Source organism: Pseudophryne corroboree, chromosome 8, assembly GCF_028390025.1.
Source record: "Pseudophryne corroboree isolate aPseCor3 chromosome 8, aPseCor3.hap2, whole genome shotgun sequence".
NCBI lineage: Eukaryota > Metazoa > Chordata > Amphibia > Anura > Myobatrachidae > Pseudophryne > Pseudophryne corroboree.
This window is the reverse complement of record NC_086451.1, coordinates 55923360-55948231: the sequence shown is the minus strand read 5'-3', so window position 1 is coordinate 55948231 and position 24872 is coordinate 55923360. Positions and strand designations below refer to the sequence as shown.

Below are 24872 nucleotides of genomic sequence, written 5' to 3'. Positions count from 1 at the left end.
TCTGTGTCGACCGACTGAGGTAAATGGGCGTTTTTTAAAAACCCCTGACGGTGTTTCTGAGACGCCTGGACCGGTCCTAATAGATTGTCGGCCGTCTCATGTCGTCAACCGACCTTGCAGCGTGTTGACATTCTCACGTATTCTCTAAATAAGCCATCCATTCCGGTGTCGACTCCCTAGAGAGTGACATCACCATTACAGGCAATTTCTCCGCCTCCTTACCAACATCGTCCTCATACATGTCGACACACACGTACCGACACACAGCACACACACCGGGAATGCTCTGACAGAGGACAGGACCCACTAGCCCTTTGGGGAGACAGAGGGAGAGTCTGCCAGCACACACCAAAAACGCTATAATTATATAGGGACAACCTTATATAAGTGTTTCTCCCTTATAGCATCTTTTATATATATACAATATCGCCAAAATCAGTGCCCCCCCTCTCTGTTTTAACCCTGTTTCTGTAGTGCAGTGCAGGGGAGAGCCTGGGAGCCTTCTCTCCAGCTTTTCTGTGAGAGAAAATGGCGCTGTGTGCTGAGGAGATAGGCCCCGCCCCTTTTTCGGCGGGCTCGTCTCCCGCTATTTTTGAAGTTAGGCAGGGGTTAAATATCTCCATATAGCCTCTGTGGGCTATATGTGAGGTATTTTTTGCCTCTAATAAGGTTTTTATTTGCCTCTCAGAGCGCCCCCCCCAGCGCTCTGCACCCTCAGTGACTGTTGTGTGAAGTGTGCTGAGAGGAAAATGGCGCACAGCTGCAGTGCTGTGCGCTACCTTTATGAAGACTCAGGAGTCTTCAGCCGCCGATTTTGGACCTCTTCTCTCTTCAGCGTCTGCAAGGGGGCCGGCGGCGCGGCTCCGGTGACCATCCAGGCTGTACCTGTGATCGTCCCTCTGGAGCTAGTGTCCAGTAGCCAAGCAGCAAATCCACTCTGCACGCAGGTGAGTTCACTACTTCTCCCCTAAGTCCCTCGTTGCAGTGATCCTGTTGCCAGCAGGACTCACTGTAAAGTAAAAAACCTAAGCTAAACTTTCTCTAAGCAGCTCTTTAGGAGAGCCACCTAGATTGCACCCTTCTCGTTCGGGCACAAAATCTAACTGGAGTCTGGAGGAGGGTCATAGGGGGAGGAGCCAGTGCACACCACCTGATCTGGTAAAAGCTTTACTTTTTTGTGCCCTGTCTCCTGCGGAGCCGCTATTCCCCATGGTCCTTTCAGGAACCCCAGCATCCACTTAGGACGATAGAGAAACCACCCTAACTGCATAAACCAAAACACTGTAAGAGAAAAGAAACCGCAACTCAACCAGAGTCCAGAGGCCGGAAAGGAGAAACAGGAGCCATTCTGGAAAGTAAATTCTAGAGCAGAACCCAGTCTGCTAAGATAAGAAGACAAAGTAGTTCTGACAACTGTGTTGTAGAAAAGATAAGAGGCGGAAAGGACTAAGAACTCCAGCTGAGTGACCGTTAAATACACACAAACGATGACAAGTGTTCTGGCACTGTGATTGGTTAGAGAGCCAGAAACGTAGTAGGGCTTGATGACATTGTTTTCCACAATCACGCCATCAGCGGCAGAATAGACAAAATCCCGGTGATGACGTAAAGGTTGGGAGTGGAGAGCTGGCCCAAAAGGTACCCTGTAAGGAGCCCTGGTCACTCTGGGCCATAACATTGCAGAACAGAGTCAACAGGCAAATCCGAAGCGGATTAGGAAAACCGAAAGAGCCACTGGTCAAATGCGTTGAGGTACTCACTAGATGTTGCCAGAGGCAGAATAAATATGCTAGATGAAAGTGACAAGGAGCTGACACGGCGTCTACGATTGCCACAAGAGGATTCCCGAAACGATCACAGTACCAATGAAGCCCTGAGGTCTATGTCGGCTAGTTATAGACACACCAAAGCCAGAAATCCCTGTTGATTTCACATACTTTAAGGAAGAACAGCCTGAAGATTCAGGAAATCTGCTTCCCAGTTGCCCATTCTGGAACTGGAGATGACAGACACTGCCGGGATCCAAAATTCCGCCCTCTGCATATGTTAGATACTGTTCCGATGTCTCTCCAGCTACAAGTGTCACAGAACAATTGATATAGGTCACAGTGGATAGACCCTGTAGAAGACATTGAGCTGGAGTCAAGGCGTTGTAGATCGCCCGTAGATTGGAAGTGATATTTCCACTTCGGACATCAGTTTCATAGAAAACGCCAGAGTTGAAACCAAAAAACCGTAATGTCTGAAACTTTTGACTGTGGTTATGACCCTCCATGTCGAGACAGAATGAAGTCCTATAAGTTAGATCTGGATTGTGTAGCCCAACGAAAAGATCGACCAATGAAAATATCTTGGTATTTTAATAGAGAAACTAAACTGCTGTTTACGTAAACTCAATCCTGCCTGAGATTAATAACATTTAATCTGAGATTGAAGAAACCAGGCAGGAGACCGGGGGAATGGAGCCACCTATAAAATCACCACTGTCCTGCAGAGGAAGTGTATGTCTGACCCCTGAGTCTATTCTGGTCAGTAAATCTGCACTCCGCCAACATTCGAGATACCAGGTATCGAAAAGAATACCCATGAATAACAGCTTTTGCGAAGGAAGAAATCCAGAACTAAGGTCCGTTGTAGAAAAAAAGTGCATGAGACAGCTGCTTTTTTTTTTTTTTTTAACAACTGACCCAAAATGGTAGCGATGCCCAGATGACGGAAAAAGGATTGGACTGAATACTCCTGTTAGATAGCGAACAGACTGCAATGATTAGAGCCCGTCTAAGATGGGCACTAAAGATTCTTGCTTGGTACGTGTTCCCCAAGATTCAGAATATATGTTCGTGATACAAATTCAGTACATCCAACGGATCAGTGGACTCTGAGAAAGCTGGTGTCCTCCCCACTGGGAACCAGACTGTCCGACTCCGTGGCCCCTGCAGAGGGCACATTGGAAGTCCGTGTTCTAGGCATACAAATGCCCCCCAAAAGAATACCCATTTTTCTGACATAGGTTAAAATACCCATTTCTCAGCTATTATCCTCAGGATGAGAACCCACGACCTGTTATACCGCAGGCATACACCTTACTGATAGAGTTATTTGCTCCCGCCTGCAAAGTACGCTTTAATTTGGAAGCAGAATTTTACGATTCGCAACCAAAATGAATAGAAGGGTGTCATAGCCAGGGAAAAGATGCAATAATAAATAGATAGGGAATAGAGCTTGAGAGACCAAAACAGTCAATGGATAATTTGAAAAGGATCAGCTGCCCCAAGAATGGATAACTTGCATAATGCAACCGGTTTAAAGATTCATGCATAAGCCCGGAGAGGGCGTAGGAATATTCCTGTCAGAATGAATACTAATATAATAACGGCCTCACCGTTGTCAATCTGTGGTGACTGTTAAGGTCACATACTGTACTTTAGTAAAGACAGTTGCCTTAAGCTCTCCCATGATGGATGCGTCCACTAATTATTAGTGGAACCTTCATTAGATCAGTGTCTTCATCAGCGAAAGGATAAAGAAATACTGTCTCTAATACTGAGAACACCGAAATTGAACCGAAAACAGTATGTATTAGAGACAGACACATTTCCCTGGAAATATAAACTATTTCATCAGGTGTGTAGTCAGACTTCCATCAACATTCTCTCACGTGAAGGAAGAGGTGGAAACCAAGAAATTCAGTAGATTATTTCTTATTTCTATCCTGAAGGATCCTCACTGACAGGATTTATCTCACCATTTTCTGTAGATGAAGCCTCAAAAACGCCTCTGAAGTAAAGGAGCTATATTGTCTGTCAAAGACCAGACTCGCTGCACAGTATGAACTGATTAAGGAGCTTTGTTCAGCCATTTGGCAAATCATAAGTACATAGTGTACAAGAAATAGAAATAGTCTGTCCTTGTTTTGAAAGGTGCATCGGTCCCGGAGGTACTGCAATACCGAGTCAATGCGTGGAGTGGACGGAGCAATCTCTTCTTCCATTTTTCTGTTCTAAACATATATTTAATACATGGCCCCCACATAGGGAACGTATCAGATATTAAACTGATAAGAACAGATACTACACTTGATCCTAGCCAAAAGGTCAAGTAGTGATCTTTTTACCAAGACTAGCGGCTAAGTAGTAAACAGAGTACCAGACCCATTACATTGACATATTGTAAGGAAAAATATACTCAAAGAATACCGGTATTTGTGGACCGGTCCTGGAACCCCCATCCCTGCAAGTGCAGGGAATATATATATATATATATACATATATAACTTCACACAGTTAGGGGCATACACTGAACTGGAGGGAGGCAGGTTCAGGGGAAATTTAAGGAAAATATTTCCTCACAGAAGGGGTAGTGAACAAGTGGAACAGCCTCCCATGAGAGGTGGCAGAGGCCAAGACTGTAGAGCAATTTAAACCTGCTTGGTATATTCATATACTTCTATGTAAACAAGCTCATGGCTTCAGTGCTGTGAGGCAGCAATGCTAACCACTACTCCATCTGTATTATTCTGGATTGAGATGTGTCTGGCCAACAGAGGCATAAACTGATCCCTGGAACCTCCCGGCTGCTCTGCAACTGGTGTCCTGGAGCATGGGGTACCTGTGTCCGTGCTACCTTTAGGAAGTCTGGAGCCACATTGTGCAATTTAATGTATATGGGAATCAAACCTGTGTTTAGTCTATCTTACTAATACACAGCATTAGCCCACAAAGCTATTGGAGCTCCTGTGTAGTAAACTACTGAACTTGTCGTTCCTTTAGGAGATTTGCTGTTTACAACCATGGAATATACAATGCCACAATCATAGCACACAATAATGTCTCATAACTCTGTGCTGTGGTCCAGCTCTACAGACTGAGCTATAACGCTCCTTTTATAACATGATGTAAACAACTGTTGTCAATTTAGAATAGCACAACACTAGTTAAGAAAAAATCCCCGCCTGTGTAATAAACAGGGTGAGGTAAAAATAACTCTATTACAGTGAGATTACCGAAATATATGTACTAAAGGATCACTAAAGAGCACTAAAGAATCCCTTAGAATAAACGAGCTCCAGAGCATATGAAAGGGCTGTGTTATACTTGCTGTTTTTGCTGCTCTCCGCCTGTACTAACAGGGTGAGACGCTGTGTTATGTGCAGCGCAGTATCCCCCGCTGACCTGACGGATGGTCTCTTGCAGAGATAGAAGATGGCGCCTATAGCTGAGTCCTGCCCCCACAGAGTGAGGACGGCGGCGGTAAGACGCTGTTGGGCGGGTGAACGCAGCGCGAACACAACATCCTCCTGCGTCCCGCCGCGGTACAGCCTCCCCACCCCCGCAACTGAGCTCCGTAAAATCATTGAAATGACTACCGCTGCTGTCTGACAAGACGCGGCTTCCATGAAATGAGCGGCGGAAGCGGGACTGAACCGCTCCGTCCGCTCTGAGCAGGGAGGGGGGTCCGCATACACCAGCGCTGCACAATAATAAATACAATTATTATAAATACCATATATGCAATAACAGCCCAACGCTGCCCAGGCAGGTTGTGGCTGTCTTACCAGTACAGTGCCTCCTAGGAAATCCATCCTGCATCAAGTAAGCCCCAGTGACTAAGAGTATGGTGGCTTCTTAGAGGCTCTGGGGAGTGGGAGACACATAACTAACTAACCCCACTCCTAGTATACGTGTCTCCTGTAAACAGGGACTAAGCACACTTAAGTAAAATCAAAATAAACAACAGAAACCTAACTAAAATCTACACTGAAGGAATCTGTGCCTGTACTCCTCAGGCACAAAACTAAAGCTGAGGTAATCTGCTGAGCAGGAAGGAGATGGGAGGGGTTAGAGGGGGGAGGAGTTAGTTTTTTATAGGTTCTGTGCCAAACTCCCAATCCCACACACTCTAACCCATTAGTAAGTGTGCAGCGTCCCCCAGATGGATGAAAGAGAAAGGTACAAAGAAACCATGAAGAGCTAATGAAGTACAGGTTGAGTATCCCTTATCCAAAATGCTTTGGACCAGAGGTATTTTGGATATCGGATTTTTCCGTATTTTGGAATAATTGCACACCATAATGAGATATCATGATAATGGGACCTAAATCTAAGCACAGAATGTATTTATGTTACATATACACCTTATACACACAGCCTGAAGGTCATTTTAGCCAATATTTTTTATAACTTTGTGCATAAAACAAACTGTGTGTCTATATTCACACAATTCATTTATGTTTCATATACAACTTATACACACAGCCTGAAGGTCATTTAATACAATATTTTTAATAACTTTGTGTATTAAACAAAGTTTGTATACATTGAGCGATCAAAACAAAGGTTTCACTCTCTCACTCAAAAAAGTCCGTATTTCATAATATTCCGTATTTTGGAATATTTGGATATGGGATACTCAACCTGTACATGTAAAAGTAAGCAAAGCCCATAAAATAGCCTGTTCACCATTAACAGAAAAATGGAGAAAAAGCAATCACTCTTACCTATTAGGAGTACAGAGAGAGAGTAAAACAGTGCTTTCCCACACCAAGGAGCAATACAGTTGGCTGAGCTTGTTCAAAACATTGAGTCCTAACTGAGATCCCCATTGGTTCACAGAGATGGCGCGGATCTCACTCTGAAAGTGACATAGGAGGAAGGTGAGAAAAACAAAAAGTTATTTCTATAGACATTAAAGGAAGTGAATGATCTGATCAATATTAATCACTTAAAGCTCACAGCTGCTCATTACATGTTCCAGATCTTAAAAATTCAGTAACCTGAAGAATTAACTTATTTGATCATTATTTTTGCCAAGAACCATCAGCTTACCTGTCCCACTCGGCATGTGTGGACAAACATCATGATGTAGGCATGGGCTGCTGTGAGTGCATGAAGCAATGGGGTGGCCTGAGCAGAGAGGGTGGCATCTGCAACATTACCAGCACATGCCAATTCACGTAAGAGTACAGATCCACCAGGTGACTCAATGGGTCGATGCAGAGGATCCAGTGAGGAAAGAATAGAGTCCAGCTGAAGGAGCCCTTCCTGGAGAACTTTGGGCTCATGAGATAAAGTCTACAAAACAAAAAAGGCATCAAATTACTTTTTAAAGATACACAAGGACATGGTCTTGTCCTGGCTGTCTGCAGGAATACACTAGATCCAGATATAAAAACTTAAGGGCATGCCATTCAGCTGCCGGACATCACCCACATGTCCATCTGCACACAGAACCGAATAATACAGCAGGCAATCTTCGTTTATCTCTATGGGGTGCAGTGCCTTTGTCTGATCCACACACACTCTGAACGTCGCTAGTCATTGAACCACCTCAGAGCAGCAAAAAATGTGGCTCTATTCAGTCTAAGGCTTAAAACATGTGTGTGAAGATCTTTATTCTGTAAATTTGTTTTTTTTGCTTCTAACCAGGATTTACAAAAAAAAAAAAAACCTCCGATTTTAAGATAAGCAAACATTAAGGATCTGCAACATACAAAATAAGAATTTACTTACCGATAATTCTATTTCTCATAGTCCGTAGTGGATGCTGGGGACTCCGTCAGGACCATGGGGAATAGCGGCTCCGCAGGAGACAGGGCACATCTAAAGAAAGCTTTTAGGATCACATGGTGTGTACTGGCTCCTCCCCCCATGACCCTCCTCCAAGCCTCAGTTAGGTACTGTGCCCGGACGAGCGTACACAATAAGGAAGGATCTTGAATCCCGGGTAAGACTCATACCAGCCACACCAATCACACTGTACAACTTGTGATCTGAACCCAGTTAACAGTATGATAACAAACGAAGTAGCCTCTGAAAAGATGGCTCACAACAATAATAATAACCCGATTTTTGTAACAATAACTATGTACAAGTATTGCAGACAATCCGCACTTGGGATGGGCGCCCAGCATCCACTACGGACTATGAGAAATAGAATTATCGGTAAGTAAATTCTTATTTTCTCTAACGTCCTAGTGGATGCTGGGGACTCCGTCAGGACCATGGGGATTATACCAAAGCTCCCAAACGGGCGGGAGAGTGCGGATGACTCTGCAGCACCGAATGAGAGAACTCCAGGTCCTCCTTAGCCAGAGTATCAAATTTGTAAAATTTTACAAACGTGTTCTCCCCTGACCACGTAGCTGCTCGGCAAAGTTGTAATGCCGAGACCCCTCGGGCAGCCGCCCAAGATGAGCCCACCTTCCTTGTGGAGTGGGCCTTTACAGATTTAGGCTGTGGCAGGCCTGCCACAGAATGTGCAAGTTGGATTGTGCTACAGATCCAACGCGCAATCGTCTGCTTAGACGCAGGAGCACCCATCTTGTTGGGTGCATACAATATAAACAACGAGTCAGATTTTCTGACTCCAGCTGTCCTTGAAATATATATTTTTAATGCTCTGACAACGTCCAGTAACTTGGAGTCCTCCAAGTCGCTAGTAGCCGCAGGCACCACAATAGGCTGGTTCAAGTGAAAAGCCGAAACCACCTTAGGGAGAAAATGAGGACGTGTCCGCAGTTCTGCCCTGTCCGAATGGAAAATCAGATATGGGCTTTTGTACGATAAAGCCGCCAACTCTGAAACTCTCCTGGCTGAAGCCAGGGCCAGTAGCATGGTTACTTTCCATCTAAGATACTTCAAATCTACAGATTTGAGAGGCTCAAACCAATGAGATTTGAGAAAATCCAAAACTACGTTTAGATCCCACGGTGCCACTGGGGGCACAATCGGGGGCTGTATATGTAGTACACCCTTGACAAAAGTTTGTACTTCAGGCACTGAAGCCAATTCCTTCTGGAAGAAGATTGATAAGGCCGAAATTTGAACTTTAATAGACCCCAATTTGAGGCCCATAGACAATCCTGCCTGCAGGAAATGTAAGAATCGACCCAATTGAAATTCTTCCGTTGGGGCCTTCTTGGCTTCACACCACGCAACATATTTTCTCCAAATGCGGTGATAATGTTGTGCGGTCACTTCCTTCCTAGCCTTAATCAAGGTAGGAATAACTTCCTCTGGAATGCCCTTTTCTTTTAGAATCCGGCGTTCAACCGCCATGCCGTCAAACGCAGTCGCGGTAAGTCTTGGAACATACAAGGTCCCTGCTGAAGCAGATCCCTTCTTAGAGGTAGAGGCCACGGATCCTCCGTGAGCATCTCTTGAAGTTCCGGATACCAAGTTCTTCTTGGCCAATCCGGAGCCACTAGTATTGTTCTTACTCCCCTTTTCCGAATAATTCTCAGTACCTTTGGTATGAGAGGCAGAGGAGGAAACACATACACTGACTGGTACACCCATGGTGTTACCAGAGCGTCCACAGCTATTGCCTGAGGGTCTCTTGACCTGGCGCAATATCTGTCCACTTTTTTGTTGAGGCGAGACGCCATCATATCCACCTTTGGTTTTTCCCAACGGTTCACAATCATGTGGAAAACTTCCGGATGAAGTCCCCACTCTCCCGGGTGAAGGTCGTGTCTGCTGAGGAAGTCTGCTTCCCAGTTGTCCACTCCCGGGATGAACACTGCTGACAGTGCTATGACATGATTTTCCGCCCAGCGAAGAATCCTTGCAGCTTCTGTCATTGCTCTTCTGCTTCTCGTGCCGCCTTGTCTGTTTACGTGGGCGACTGCCGTGATGTTGTCCGACTGGATCAACACCGGCTGACCCTGAAGCAGCGGTTTTGCCAAGCTTAGAGCATTGTATATCGCTCTTAGCTCCAGTATATTTATGTGAAGAGACGTCTCCAGGTCTGACCATACACCCTGGAAGTTTCTTCCCTGTGTGACTGCTCCCCAGCCCCGTAGGCTGGCATCCGTAGTCACCAGGACCCAGTCCTGTATGCCGAACCTGCGGCCCTCTAACAGATGGGCACTCTGCAACCACCACAGGAGAGACAACCTTGTTCTTGGTGACAGTGTTATCCGCTGATGCATGTGCAGATGCGATCCGGACCATTTGTCCAGCAGATCCCACTGAAATGTTCGTGCATGGAATCTGCCGAATGGAATTGCTTCGTAAGAAGCCACCATCTTTCCCAGGACTCTTGTGCATTGATGTACTGACACAGTTCCTGGTTTTAGGAGGTTCCTGACCAGTTCGGATAACTCCCTTGCTTTCTCCTCCGGGAGAAACACCTTTTTCTGAACCGTGTCCAGAATCATTCCCAGGAACAGCAGACGTGTTGTCGGGGTCAATTGAGATTTTGGAAGATTCAGAATCCACCCGTGTTGCTGAAGCACTACTTGGGTTAGTGCTACACCGACTTCCAGCTGTTCTCTGGACTTTGCCCTTATCAGGAGATCGTCCAAGTAAGGGATAATTAATACGCCTTTTCTTCGTAGAAGAACCATCATTTCGGTCATTACCTTGGTAAAGACCCGAGGGGCCGTGGACAAACCAAACGGCAGCGTTTGAAACTGATAATGACAGTCTTGTATCACGAACCTGAGATACCCTTGGTGTGAGGGGTAAATTGGGACATGCAGATAAGCATCTTTTATGTCCAGGGACACCATGAAGTCCCCTTCTTCCAGATTCGCTATCACTGCTCTGAGTGACTCCATCTTGAACTTGAATTTCTGTATGTACAGGTTCAAGGATTTCAGATTTAGAATAGGTCTTACCGAACCGTCCGGCTTCGGTACCACAAATAGTGTGGAATAATACCCCTTTCCCTGTTGTAGGAGGGGTACCTTGACTATCACCTGCTGAGAATACAGCTTGTGAATGGCTTCCAATACCGTCGTCCTTTCTGAGGGAGACGTTGGTAAAGCAGACTTTAGGAACCGGCGAGGGGGAGACCTTTCGAACTCCAACATGTAACCCTGAGATACTATCTGCAGGATCCACGGGTCCACCTGTGAGCGAGCCCACTGATTGCTGAAAATCTTTAGTCGACCCCCCACCGCTCCTGAGTCCGCTTGTAAAGCCCCAGCGTCATGCTGATGGCTTTGTAGAACCCGGGGCGGGCTTCTGGTCCTGGGCAGGGGCTGCTTGCTGCCCTCTCTTACCCTTTCCTCTGCCTCGCGGCAGATAAGACTGTCCTTTTGCTCGCTTGTTTTTATAGGAGCGAAAGGACTGCGGCTGAAAAGACGGTGTCTTTTTCTGTTGGGAGGGGGTCTGAGGTAAAAAAGTGGATTTGCCGGCAGTTGCCGTGGCCACCAGATCCGATAGACCGACCCCAAATAATTCCTCTCCTTTATATGGCAACACTTCCATATGCCTTTTGGAATCCGCATCACCTGACCACTGTCGCGTCCATAAACTTCTTCTGGCAGATATGGACATCGCACTTACTCTTGATGCTAGAGTACAAATATCCCTCTGAGCATCTCGCATATAAAGAAACGCATCCTTTAATTGCTCTAGAGTCAATAAAATACTGTCCCTATCCAGGGTATCAATATTTTCAGTCAGGGAATCCAACCACACTACCCCAGCACTGCACATCCAGGCTGAGGCTATTGCCGGTCGCAGTATAACACCAGTATGAGTGTATATACTTTTCAGGTTAGTTTCCAGCCTCCTATCCGCTGGATCCTTGAGGGCGGCCGTATCAGGAGACGGCAACGCCACTTGCTTTGATAAACGTGTGAGCGCCTTATCCACCCTAGGGGGTGTTTCCCAGCGCGTCCTAACCTCTGGTGGGAAAGGGTATAATGCCAATAACTTCTTAGAAATTAGCAGTTTTCTATCTGGGTTAACCCACGCTTCATCACACACGTCATTCAATTCCTCTGATTCTGGAAAAGCTACAGGTAGTTTTTTCACCCCCCACATAATACCCCTTTTTGAGGTACCAGCAGTATCAGAGATCTGCAAAGCCTCCTTCATTGCCGTGATCATATAACGTGTGGCCCTGTTGGAAAATACGTTTGTTTCTTCACCGTCGACACTAGATTCATCTGTGTCGGTACCCGTGTCGACTGACTGAGGTAAGGGACGTTTTACAGCCCCTGACGGTGTCTGAGACGCCTGAGCCGGTACTGACTGGTTTTCCGGCCGTCTCATTTCGTCTACTGACTTTTGTAATGTACTAACATTATCACGTAATTCCATAACTAAAGCCATCCATTCCGGTGTCGACTCCCTAGGGGGTGACATCACCATTACCGGCAATTGCTCTGCCTCCACACCAACATCGTCCTCATACATGTCGACACACACGTACCGACACACAGCAGCCACACAGGGAATGCTCTAATCGAAGACAGGACCCCCTTAGCCCTTTGGGGAGACAGAGGGAGAGTTTGCCAGCACACACCAAAAGCGCTATAAATGTATATAAACAACCATAAAAGGTGTTGTTTTTGTTATAAGCGCTTTTAATATATAAATATCGCCAATTTATGCCCCCCTTCTCTTTGTTACCCTGTTTCTGTAGTGCAGTGCAGGGGAGAGTCCTGGGAGCCTTCCTCACAGCGGAGCTGAGCAGGAAAATGGCGCTGAGTGCTGAGGAGAATAAGCTCCGCCCCTTTTCCGACGGGCTTTTCTCCCGGGTTTTGAGAAATCTGGCCTGGGTTAAATACATACATATAGCCTTAATGGCTATATGTGATGTATTCTTTGCCACTAAAGGTATTTAATATTGCTGCCCAGGGCGCCCCCAGCAGCGCCCTGCACCCTCCGTGACTGGTCAGTGAGAAGTGTGTAGCAACAATGGCGCACAGCTGCCGTGCTGTGCGCTACCTTCATGAAGACTGAAGAGTCTTCTGCCGCCTGTTTCCGGACCTCCGATCTTCAGCATCTGTAAGGGGGGTCGGCGGCGCGGCTCCGGGACGAACCCCAGGATGACCTGTGTTCCGACTCCCTCTGGAGCTAATGGTGTCCAGTAGCCTAAGACTCCAATCCATCCTGCACGCAGGTGAGTTGAAAATCTCTCCCCTAAGTCCCTCGATGCAGTGAGCCTGTTGCCAGCAGGACTCACTGAGATTTAAAACCTAAAAAAACTTTTTCTAAGCAGCTCTTTAGGAGAGCCACCTAGATTGCACCCTGCTCGGACGGGCACAAAAACCTAACTGAGGCTTGGAGGAGGGTCATGGGGGGAGGAGCCAGTACACACCATGTGATCCTAAAAGCTTTCTTTAGATGTGCCCTGTCTCCTGCGGAGCCGCTATTCCCCATGGTCCTGACGGAGTCCCCAGCATCCACTAGGACGTTAGAGAAAAGGAAATTCTATATGGGAAATAAACTGTACCTCCGTATGAATACAAATAGAATTTAGAGTGAACAAATCTAAACATATCAGATCTGGTAGGGAATATAGATTGTAAGCTCCACTAGGGCAGGGACTGATGTGAATGGCCAAATATTCTCTGTAAAGCGCTGCAGAATGTGTGCGTGCTATATAAATATTTGGTAATACATAAAATAAATAATCTCTAGAACAAACATGGAATGTGCACAATACAGTGAACAGATAAAGGAAACAGGAACAGAAGGGAGATGGAGGACCCTGCAGAGAAGTTGGTTGTTGCCTGGGCTAAGTGTAGGGGAAAGTGCACATTAGGGCTACGTTTCATGGTATTCCAGCCAATTATTGCTGAATCTTTCTGGCCATTAACTCCTCAAGAAGAACCATTAGTGGAAAGGGCTTCAATGCCCTTGCGAAAAAGCGAGTAGAAACCAGGTAGATCTAAGGCAGGGTGGTATGGTACCAAAAAAATGGGAGCACTGCACTATTTCTAAAGCATTACAAAAACTAAGTTGGTCAAATAGACAACCAATAAATGCTACTTGCATGTGAGGGTGAACAGTAAAAAAAAAAGGGGGATTATTGTCTTTTCTGTAAAATCCTTTTTTCTGAAGCTGTGGTGGACACTGGGACTGTGGGGTATAGTGATGTGTAGTACTGCGGACACCAAGAAGTTTTCTTGTAGAGTGCAGCAGTGGCTCTTCCTCTCCTATACCCCACCTGCTCTTCAGTGGACCAGTTTTACTTATCAAGCCCAAAGAACAGGTAAAAGGATAGAAGTAGAAAGGACCGGCAAAAACACACAGACTGCCTGGCCTGTAGCATTGCAGCACCTAGTGCCAGAACATGGACCCTCGCAAAGGAAGTTCAAGAGTGGGCGACCAGTGTCCATCGTGGCTACTGGTAACACAAACATCCCCTTTTTTCTTTCAGCCTCTGTGGACACTGGGTCTGTAGAATATCCCAAAGCTGTCCCTTTACAGGTGGGAACGTTCCCAAGCTGCACTGAGGACACGACACCCGAAGCCCGCTGAGGCGGAGGTGTCAAATTAATAGAATTTGATGAAAGTGTGGGCAGAAGACCACGTACTGCCCTGCAAACCTGCTCCGCAGCAGTCCCAAAGTAAACCACCCAACCAACCGCCTGGAATTAGCCCTCATGGACACCGGAACTGCCCTTCCAGCGAACAGATAAGCTTGGCCAGTGTTGACGCATATCCAACGTGCCAAAGTTTGCTTATAGGCTGACCAGCCTCGCTTATGGACATTAGAGTACAAAGAGGGAATCTGAATTGAGGAAGGACCGTGTTCTATGCACAAAGTGACCAGTGTCAGCCAGATTAGGAGAAGCAAATAAAGACTGAACCAATCAGGAGTCTCCCGTTTCCACATCAACTCCTGATTGATGTGGCAACAGGAGACTATGGGGGTCATTCCGAGTTGATCGTAGCTGTGCTAACTTTAGAAAAGCTACGAACATTTACACTGACATGCGGGGGGACGCCCAGCACAGGGTTAGCCTGCCCTGCATGTCAGTACCGGACCCCCCGCAGAAGTGCAAAGACATCGCACAGCAGCGATGCCTTTGCACTTCAAGAGTAGCTTCAGGCCAGCGCAGCTTTAGCGTACTGGCCGGGAGTTACTCTTCGGTCCCCGGCCGGCAGCAGCTGCGTGCGACGTCACGCAGCCGCTGCGGCCCATCCCCCGTTCGGTCCGGCCACACCTGCATTGTGCGGACCGCGCCTACGAAACGGCACCCGAACGCCGCCGTTTCGCCCCCTCCCGCCCGGATGCGCTCGCAGCCCTTCCATGGCCTTCGGCCGTCTGGCATGCGCTGGCGCATGCGCAGTAGAGACCCGTTCGCTCCGCTGCAATAAACAGCAGCGAGTGGGTCAGAATGACCCCCTATCTTGGGGAGATAATCCAGCAGAGTGTAAAGAACTCCCCAGTCCAAGTGGAAAACCAGGAACGGAGACCATGCGTCCAGGTCGGAAACACTACGCGCAATACACAAAACGACAGTCTTCCAACTGAGGCAAGGAAAGATCCACCGATTCCAGGGGTTCAAAGGGAGCCTGTTGAAGCATCCTGAGGAGGGAGGCAGCAAGCGCAGCACCCCTTGCAGGGAAAGTATGAACTGCCGAGGAATTGTCGACTTTGCGCTGAAATAGAACTATAGCGCTGATATCGCCCTGCAGTGGCAGGTTAAGCCACGTAAAACGGCTAAACCTGACAATTTCTGAATGCGATGCGAAAAATGCAGTTTGGGTGCCCAAATTGGTCACTTTTCGCACATTTCCACTTCGCAAATCCGACCCAGACTGTAAGAATGCAAAGATCTTGGAGACGCAGTTTACTAACCGGTTAAAATGACAAGCCTCACGCCATTAGAAGTACTTTCACCAAACCCTGTGGTATATGCAAATCGGAGGTGGTTTTCTGAGCGAGATCATGGTCTGAATGACCGGGCTGGAAAAACCCCAAGCTTCATACAGACCTCTCAACAGCTACCCCTTCAAAGCCAGATGGGCTAGGTCGGGATAAAGACATGAGACCTGGGACAGCAGATCTGGACGAAGAGGTGGGCGAAACAGAGGCTCTATGGATAGCCTGTGGAGGTCCTCATACCCCCTGAATAGCCAGTCCGGGGCAACCAGTATGACCGTGACCCCATCCTGCTTCAGATGTCGAAGCCCTGGCAAGAGAGCAATCAGAGTAAAAGGATACAACATGGGGAAGGACCAGGGAGCCACTAGTACGTCCATCAGAAAAGCATCTGGATCCCTGGTTCTGGAACCAGAAGCTTGCAATTGTGATGAGAGGCCATCAGATATGTGTGTGGCTGACACCAGCGAGCAACCAGAAGGTGTAACACCTCAGGATGGAGGGACCACTCTTCTGAATGGGCATTCTAATCGGCTAAGAAAATCTGCTTCCCAATTCTGAACTCCGGGAATATAAACTGCCAACAGAACCGACAGGACACGTTCCACCCACTGGAGTATGGGACAGACCTCTTGCATGGCGGCGAGAATTTTGGTGTCGCCCTGATTATTTATATATGGGACAGCTGTCGGGTTGTCAAATTTTTTTCTTCATTGGTTTGTTGTGGAATAGTGGTCCCTGCTTGGAAGTGTGCCTTGTAAACCGCTAGGAGTTAAAAGACTTATGGAGAGAGTCTCCTTCTGTGGTCACCAACGTCCCTGAAAGGAATGTCCGCGGAGGCTTAAGTCTGTGGTAAGGATGAGCCAATCCTGGATTAGGAACGGGCGACCCTTGTTCAACTGGGAAGATTGAAGCCACCACAACAGTGAGCGGGTTTTCCTGGACAGGACGACTAAATCAGGTGGGACTTGAGACGTAGGGGAGAGCTGTTCCACCATCGTAGCAAATTCTACCATGTTGAAACAGGAGATCATCTTGACCAGGACTCGCATGCAAAGGTGGATTGAGACCCTGCGATGCTTGAGGAAGTACCTTATCAGTGTCTTGAGATCAGTAACCTTGTTCCTGGGGGGAAAAAACCCTCTGGGATCTGGAGCACAGGATCGCCCCAAGATGAAGAATGGACTGGGAAGGAGTTAGACTTGACTTGTGCCAGTTGTTGAGCCAGCCGTGTGACTGCAACAAATCTACTGTGATCTGCAGGAGGTGTTGCAAGACGCCCTGAGTCAAGAGAAGCTCGTCCAGGTAAGGGAGATTCTGTACTCCCTGGAGACTGAGCCGGGCTAACATTACTACCACGACCTCTGTAAAAACTCTTGGTGCTGTTGAGTCTCCAAAAGGCAAGGTCTGGAATAATTAGTGGGTTAGGATTGGAATGCCGGCATTCGAGATCCTGAAGGTCAGAATACAGACCCCAGGATCCCGGCAGCGGGGCAAGAGCTAGAGAGCTCCTTGTGAGCTTGCTGCACTTGTCAACGCTGTGGGCTCACCACAGGTTCTACCACCACTATGGGTGCTGTGGACACCCACGAGTAGAAATAGAGTTGGCGCAGCTGCCAGCATTCTCGGTGGTCGGGTTCCCGGCGTCTGTATTCTGACGGCTAGGGTCCCAACCGCCAGGATATCAACTATATCCCATAGTAGTGGTTCTTTTGTACTACAAATTGCAGAAAGCGCTTGTTGTGCAGCTGAATAGGGATGTGAAGGTAGGCATCCAGAATATTTAAGGAGGCCATAAAATCCCATGAGTCCAGAGTATGAAGGATGGACCAAAGTGACTTCATTCTGAATCAGGGAATGCACAGGAACAGGTTGAACTTCTTCAAATGGGCCAATCAGTCTAGTTTTTGAACCAGGAACAGATTGGAATAATAGCCGGTACCCCTTTGAGGAAGCGGAATCCGGAAAATCACCCCTACCATCAGGAACTGGTAGTCGACCGCCCACCCTGAAGAGCCCGGGTGGACTCTGTCATGATGTACATTTGTCAGCCTACTTGAGAGTCTGACAGCGACCAACCCTGGCCCAGCGACCCTTGGACGAGGATCCCAAAAAGCAGGCTGTACTGCAGGTGAAAGGAACAAAAGGAGGGCTGTTTGGTCTGAGTTACATACTATTTACCGGCGGGCAGGATGCAGACTGTCAAGATCCCGACAGCAGCATCCCTCCCACCAGAATCACAGCAACGGGTTGAGTGTTGAATCCCCTTGCAGGCTTGCTGCGTACTCTGTGGCTTACTGCGCTCGCCACAGATTCTATTCTCACTCTATGGGTGTCGTGGACACCCAAGAGTGGGAATAGGCCCTGTGTGCCGGGATTCCGGCGTATGTATCCCGACAGATGGCAAAATTGATTGCATACAGTTTGGTATTAGTAGCTACAGAAGGCAGGAAGGTCGTCTTAGAGGCCATAATCTTGTTCAACTGTGGACCAAAGAGAATATTCCACAAAAAGGTAGTTATCAGCTCATCAAGAGAGAAGCCATAACCCTCATCTACATGCCACAAAGGAAGCTGATATTTTGGATGCAAATTTGCCAGCTTCCAAAGCCGCCTCACTTAAAAAAAAGTGCTAGCTTCTCTAATGTTATCCACAATGGATCGCAAATCAGAGTGGCGAGTGCCCGACTGGAGGCCTCATGCCAAGGAATTTGCCCAACATCCTATGGCTAAGCAGAAGCAAAAGCTGTATAAATAGCCGCACCCACACTGGTAAAACAGTGAATGAACTGATCCAGCTTTTTGTCAGTGGGATCCATAAGGGATGTAACATCTGGAATGAGTAGGGTAGTTGATTTAACCAACCTAGCAATGTGAGCATCCACCGGAAGGGGTGTTTTCCTTTTCTTCTGGTCTCCTTCTGGCATCGGATAGAATGAGGATAAACAATTTTTATTTTTGTTAGGATGCGACCAAGCCTCCTTGAAGATCTCACTTAAGCGAGAAGGGATAAAACTGCAGAATCCTTATTCATCCTCTTGTAGAAAGGAGCCCCTGCGGTGGGCTGCATGTCAGAGTCCTTATCCTGCAACTGGAGACAAACCACCTTGATCAAATTTTACATTCGGACTTGAGTCGTGTTGCCTTCCTGAGCCGAGGATACAGCCTTCTCAGCAGTGTGGGAAGAGGTGCCCTCATCACAGGAAGCTTGCGAGTTTGAGTTGTCTGTCAGAGGTTATTGCGCGTGGTCAAGGAACCCAGAGTCTGTTGCAGATAACTGGAAACTTGGAACAATCCCTGCACGGACTGTGAAAAGTCTTGTACCAGTGGCTCTATAGCAGGCTTTTGTGGGATATCAGTCTGAGGCTGTTCTGGTGGTGTAGGAAGCCAAGAAGCTGCTAGCTGGGAAGCCAGCTCCCGCATGGCCCAAGACATGGACGTGGCCCAGTCTGGCTCCAATGGGGCAGACACCTCAAGTGCAGAACCCCCTGATGCATCCACAGAGCAGCAATCACAAAGGCCCATATGGTCCTGCTCTAAACAGGATACATTTTACCTTGCAGGCAGTGCACGTATAGGCTCGCAGCCCATTTCTTCTGGGAGGCTTTGGAAGATCCGCAAACTCACTGCTGCAATTGCGACGAGGTATGATCAGCAGTGTCCCCCAGATTGAATGTTAGAGGAAATTGGTTAGTATTTAACGGAAAGAAACTTTCCCAGTGTAACGTTGACAGTAGATTCAACATCTATTACCTTCCAGTCTCCCTTGGCATTAACCATTTTATGAGCGACTCAATAGTTTTGCCTGGAGCAGTGGTAGAGAGTTTAGACTGCATGACTTTTTATTTTTTCCACTAAAGTAACCTGCAACTTCAACTTGTGTATACAGCATTAATGTTGGTGTGCTGAAGACAGCCTAATACAGGACTGTCTAATAGGCGTTTCCTGGCACCTATTACCTAAATGGGGTATAAAACAATTTTAAAATCTAAATTTATAAACTCTTGCACCAGCTTTTGGTGCCCAAGTCACAATATATATTTTTTCCTCTTGTTTGAGGGTAATCAGATTTTAATGGACTTAAAGTTTAATTTTACACAGTATTACTAACTTTTTTCAAAGCGTGCACCAACAAAAGGGTTTTTCTTTCCTTCTTTTTCTGATACCCAATACAAGTATTTAATATTGTAAGTTGTTTTGATTTTCTTTACAAAACTTGAAAAAACACATCCCAAGTTTGCATGAAGTGCTCATTTATATGAATTGTGTTTGAGTCATATGCACTTTATATCGCAGGTCTTGTTTCAGTCCTTCCCTCCACCCCACCTGTGATTTTCATGCTCCGTTTCTGACTAGCATTGATAGTCTAAAGGGCCCCATACAGTAGGACGATTTTACACGATTTCATACAATTCCGATAAATCCGTCTAATATATTGTATGAAAATGTGTACAATCGTATACCTTTTAGATCGTATCCAATCTGATGCGCGTCCCTGTGGCTGTCGGATAGGATCCATTAGGTCGTCGGTGCTGCACCAATGATATATCGGAATTGGATGGAATCGGATGGGGGGAAAAAAAGTGTGTTTTTTGTGCATGTGATATCGCGATGTATCACAGGGAAGTTTGATTGTCATTCTCAGGACACTTCCAGCAACCGTAGCCCTCTATCCAGCCCATCAGATATATCTCATTGTACAATTGTATGCCATACGATATATATCGCATGCAATGTATAGCGGCTTCATCAATCACATGTGATTTATCTTAAGCAAAAATAGCACAAAAATAAGATTTTACTTACCGGTAAATCTATTTCTCGTAGTCCGTAGTGGATGCTGGGGACTCCGTAAGGACCATGGGGAATAGACTGGCTCCGCAGGAGACATGGGCACTTTAAGAAAGAATTTAGATTCTGGTGTGCTCTGGCTCCTCCCTCTATGTCCCTCCTCCAGACCTCAGTTAGAGAAACTGTGCCCGGAAGAGCTGACAGTACAAGGAAAGGATTTTGGGAAGCCAGGGTAAGACTCATAACAGCCACACCAATCACACCGTATAACTTGTGATAACTTTACCCAGTTAACAGTATGAACAATCACAGAGCATTAGATAAACTCTGATGCAACTATATCATAACCCTTATTTAAGCAATAACTATATACAAGCATTGCAGAAGAAGTCCGCACTTGGGACGGGCGCCCAGCATCCACTACGGACTACGAGAAATAGATTTACCGGTAAGTAAAATCTTATTTTCTCTAACGTCCTAGTGGATGCTGGGGACTCCGTAAGGACCATGGGGATTATACCAAAGCTCCCAAACGGGTGGGAGAGTGCGGATGACTCTGCAGCACAGAATGAGCAAACACAAGGTCCTCCTCAGCCAGGGTATCAAACTTGTAGAACTTTGCAAAGGTGTTTGAACCTGACCAAGTAGCCGCTCGGCAAAGCTGTAATGCCGAGACCCCTCGGGCAGCCGCCCAAGAAGAGCCCACCTTCCTTGTGGAATGGGCCTTAACTGATTTAGGCAGCGGCAACCCAGCCGCAAAATGAGCCTGCTGAATCGTGTTACAGATCCAGCGAGCAATAGTATGCTTTGAATCAGGCGCCCCAAGCTTGTTGGAAGCATACAGGATAAACAAAGATTCTGTTTTCATGACCTTAGCCGTTCTGGCTACATGAACCTTCAAAGCCCCGACTACATCCAGTGACTCGGATTCCTCCAAGTCCGTAGTAGCCACAGGCACCACAATAGGTTGGTTTATACGAAAAGATGAAACCACTTTCGGCAGAAATTGTGGGCGGGTCCGCAATTCTGCTCTATCCGCATGGAAAACCAGATAAGGGCTTTTATGTGACAAAGCCGCCAATTCTGACACACGCCTAGCCGAAGCCAAGGCTAATAGCATGACCACCTTTCACGTGAGATATATTACTTCCACCGTTTTGAGTGGTTCAAACCAGTGTGATTTCAGGAAACAACACCACGTTAAGATCCCAAGGTGCCACTGGAGGCACAAAAGGGGGCTGAATATGCAGCACTCCCTTTACAAACGTCTGAACTTCAGGTAGAGAAGCTAGTTCTTTTTGAAAGTAAATGGATAGGGCCGAAATCTGAACCTTAATGGAACCCAATTTAAGGCCCAAAGTCACTCCTGACTGTAGGAAGTGAAGGAAAAGGCCCAGCTGGAATTCCTCCGTAGGGGCATTCCTGGCCTCACACCAAGCCACATATTTTCGCCATATACGGTGATAATGTTGAGCCGTCACATCCTTCCTAGCCTCTATCAGCGTAGGAATGGCCTCATCCGGAATGCCTTTATCTGCTAGGATCCGGCGTTCAACCGCCATGCCGCCAAACTCAGCCGCGGTAAGTCTTGGAACAGACAAGGCCCCTGTTGCACAAGTCCTGTCCTAGAGGCAGAGGCCACGGGTCCTCTGTGAGCATTTCTTGCAGATCTGGATACAAAGTCCTTCTTGGCCAATCCGGAACAAAGAGTATTGTTCTCACTCCTCTTTTCCTTATGATTCTCAGCACCTTGGGTATGAGAGGAAGAGGAGGAAATACATAGACCGACTGGAACACCCACGGTGTCACCAGTGCGTCAACAGCTATCGCCTGAGGGTCTCTTGGCCTGGCGCAATATCTCTGCAGCTTTTTGTTGAGGCGGGATGCCATCATGTCCACCTGTGGCAGTTCCCACCGAATTGCAATCTGCATGAAGACTTCTTGATGAAGTCCCCACTCTCCCGGGTGGAGGTCATGCCTGCTGAGGAAGTCTGCTTCCCAGTGGTCAACTCCCGGAATGAATACTGCTGACAGTGGGCTTACGTGATTCTCCTCCCAGCGAAGAATTCTGGTGGCTTCTACCATCGCCACCCTGCTCCTTGTGCCGCCTTGGCGGTTTACATGAGCCACTGCGGTGATATTGTGTGACTGAATCAGAACCGGTTGGTCGCGAAGCAGGGACTCCGCTTGATGTAGGGCGTTGTATATGGCCCTTAGTTCCAGGATGTTGATGTGAAGGCAAGTCTCCTGACTTGACCACAGCTCTTGGAAATTTCTTCCCTGTGAGACTGCCCCCCACCCTCGGAGGCTTGCATCCGTGGTCACCAGGACCCAGTCCTGAATGCCGAATCTGTGACCTTCGAGAAGGTGAGCACTCTGCAGCCACCACAGGAGAGACACCCTGGCCCTGGGGGATAGGGTGATTAACCGATGCATCTGAAGATGTGATCCGGACCACTTGTCCAGTAAGTCCCATTGGAAGGTCCTCGCATGGAACCTGCCGAAGGGAATGGCCTCTATGATGCCACCATCCTTCCCAGGACTCGAGTGCAGTGATGCACGGACACCTGTTTGGTTTTAATAGATTCCTGACCAGTGTCACGAGCTCCTGAGCTCTCTCTATCGGGAGATAAACCCTTTTCTGGTCTGTGTCTAGGATCATGCCTAGGAGAGGCAGATGAGCTGTAGGAACCAACTGCGACTTTGGAATATATAGAATCCAGCCGTGTTGCCGTTACAATTCCAGAGAAAGTGATACGCTGTTCAGCAACTGCTCTCTTGATCTCGCTTTTATGAGATCATCGTCCAAGTACGTGATAATAGTGACACCTTGCTTCCGCAGGAGCACCATCATTTCCGCCATTACCTTGGTGAATATTCTCGGGGCCGTGGAGAGACCAAACGGCAACGTCTGAAATTGGTAATGACAATCCCGTACCGCAATTCTGAGGTACGCCTGATGAGGTGGATAAATGGGGACATGAAGGTATGCATCCTTTATGTCCCGAGTCCCCATAAAATCTCCCCCTTTCAGGCTTGCAATGACCGCTCTTAGCGATTCCATCTTGAACTTGAACCCTTTCAGGTATATGTTCAGGGATTTTAAATTCAATATGGGTCTGACTAACAGTCTGGTTTCGGGACTACAACATGGTCGAATAATAACCCCCTCCTTGTTGAAGGAGGGGAACCTTGACCACCATCTGTTGAAGATACAATTTGTGAATTGCACTTAACACTGTTTCCCTCTCGTGGGGGGGAAGCCGGCAGGGCCGTCGGTGAGGGGGCATCTTCTCAAAGTCCAGCTTGTATCCCTGAGAGACTATCTATTGCCCAGGGATCTAACAGGGAGTGAACCCACTTGTGGCTGAACTTACGAAGGCGTGCCCCAACCGGGCCTAGCTCCGCCTGTAGAGCCCCAGCGATCTACGGTGGATTTTTGTAGAGGCCGGGGAGGACTTCTGTTCCTGGGAACTAGCTGTGTTGTGCAGCTTTTTCCTCTGCCCCCGCCTCTGGCAAGAAAGGACGCACCTCGGACTTTCTTGTTTCTTTGTTCGAAAGGCTGCATTTGATAATGTCGTGCTTTCCTAGGCTGTGCAGGAATATAAGGCAAAATATCAGAATTACCAGCTATAGCTGTGGAGACCAGGTCCGAGAACCCTTTTCCACACAATCCTCAGCCTTCCACATGCCTCTTAAGTTGGCATCATCTGTCCATTGCATACTCTACAGGACACGTCAAGCAGAAATCGACATAGCTTTGACTCTAGGACCCAGTAGACTCATGTCTCTTTGGGCATGTTTTATATTATTTATATATATATATATATATATATATATATATATATATATATCTATCTATATCTATCTCTCTCAAGACAGCATCTTTAATATATATATATATACATATATATACACATACATACATACTAGGGTCTCAATCTCTGCTGATAAGGTACCTGTCCACGCTGCCACAGCGCTATAAACCCATGCCGACACAATCGCCGGTCTGAGTAGTGTACCAGAATGTGCACGCTATCTGCAGGATCCCTGAGAATAGCTGTTACGTCAGGGCTACCTTTTGGGCAAACGTGACACCCTAGGGGAAGATTCCCATCATATCCTGGCCCTAGTGGGGAAAAGATACTCCCTGAGAATTCTTTGTGGGAAACTGCAGTCTCTTGTCTGGAGATTCCCGCTCTTTTTCATCATGAGAGGAGGGAAATTTACCTCAGCTTTCTTCCCCTTAAACATGTGTACCCTTGTGTCAGGGACAGATGAGTCATCAGTGATATGCAAATCATCTTTTATTACAATAATCATATATTGAATACTTTTCTGCCATTTTGGCTGTAACTTTGCATTATCGTAGTCGACACTGGAGTCAAACTCCGTGTCGATATCAGTGTCTATTATTTTGGATAGTGAGCATTGAGAGACTCTGAAGGTCTCTGCGACATAGGGACAGACATGGGTAGATTTCCTGTCTGTTCTCTAATCTTTTGT

General features: G+C 47.1%; 1 protein-coding gene and 1 non-coding gene across 11 annotated transcripts in view; both read right to left on the bottom strand.

Moving 5' to 3' along the window:
- The window catches only part of HUWE1 (HECT, UBA and WWE domain containing E3 ubiquitin protein ligase 1), a 430355-nt gene that overhangs the window by 186857 nt on the left and 218626 nt on the right, over positions 1–24872 (bottom strand). For all 10 annotated transcript variants that reach the window (XM_063936413.1, XM_063936412.1, XM_063936409.1 and 7 more), the window contains exons 26-27: positions 6825–7070; positions 6497–6630 (exon numbers count right to left, since the gene is read on the bottom strand). In XM_063936413.1, the coding sequence (XP_063792483.1) occupies positions 6497–6630; positions 6825–7070 (380 nt within the window). The remainder of the gene's footprint in view (positions 1–6496; positions 6631–6824; positions 7071–24872) is intronic.
- LOC134953682 (U2 spliceosomal RNA) lies at positions 3916–4106 on the bottom strand. The gene has a single exon (XR_010185708.1). It is a non-coding gene; the product is annotated as a U2 spliceosomal RNA (small nuclear RNA).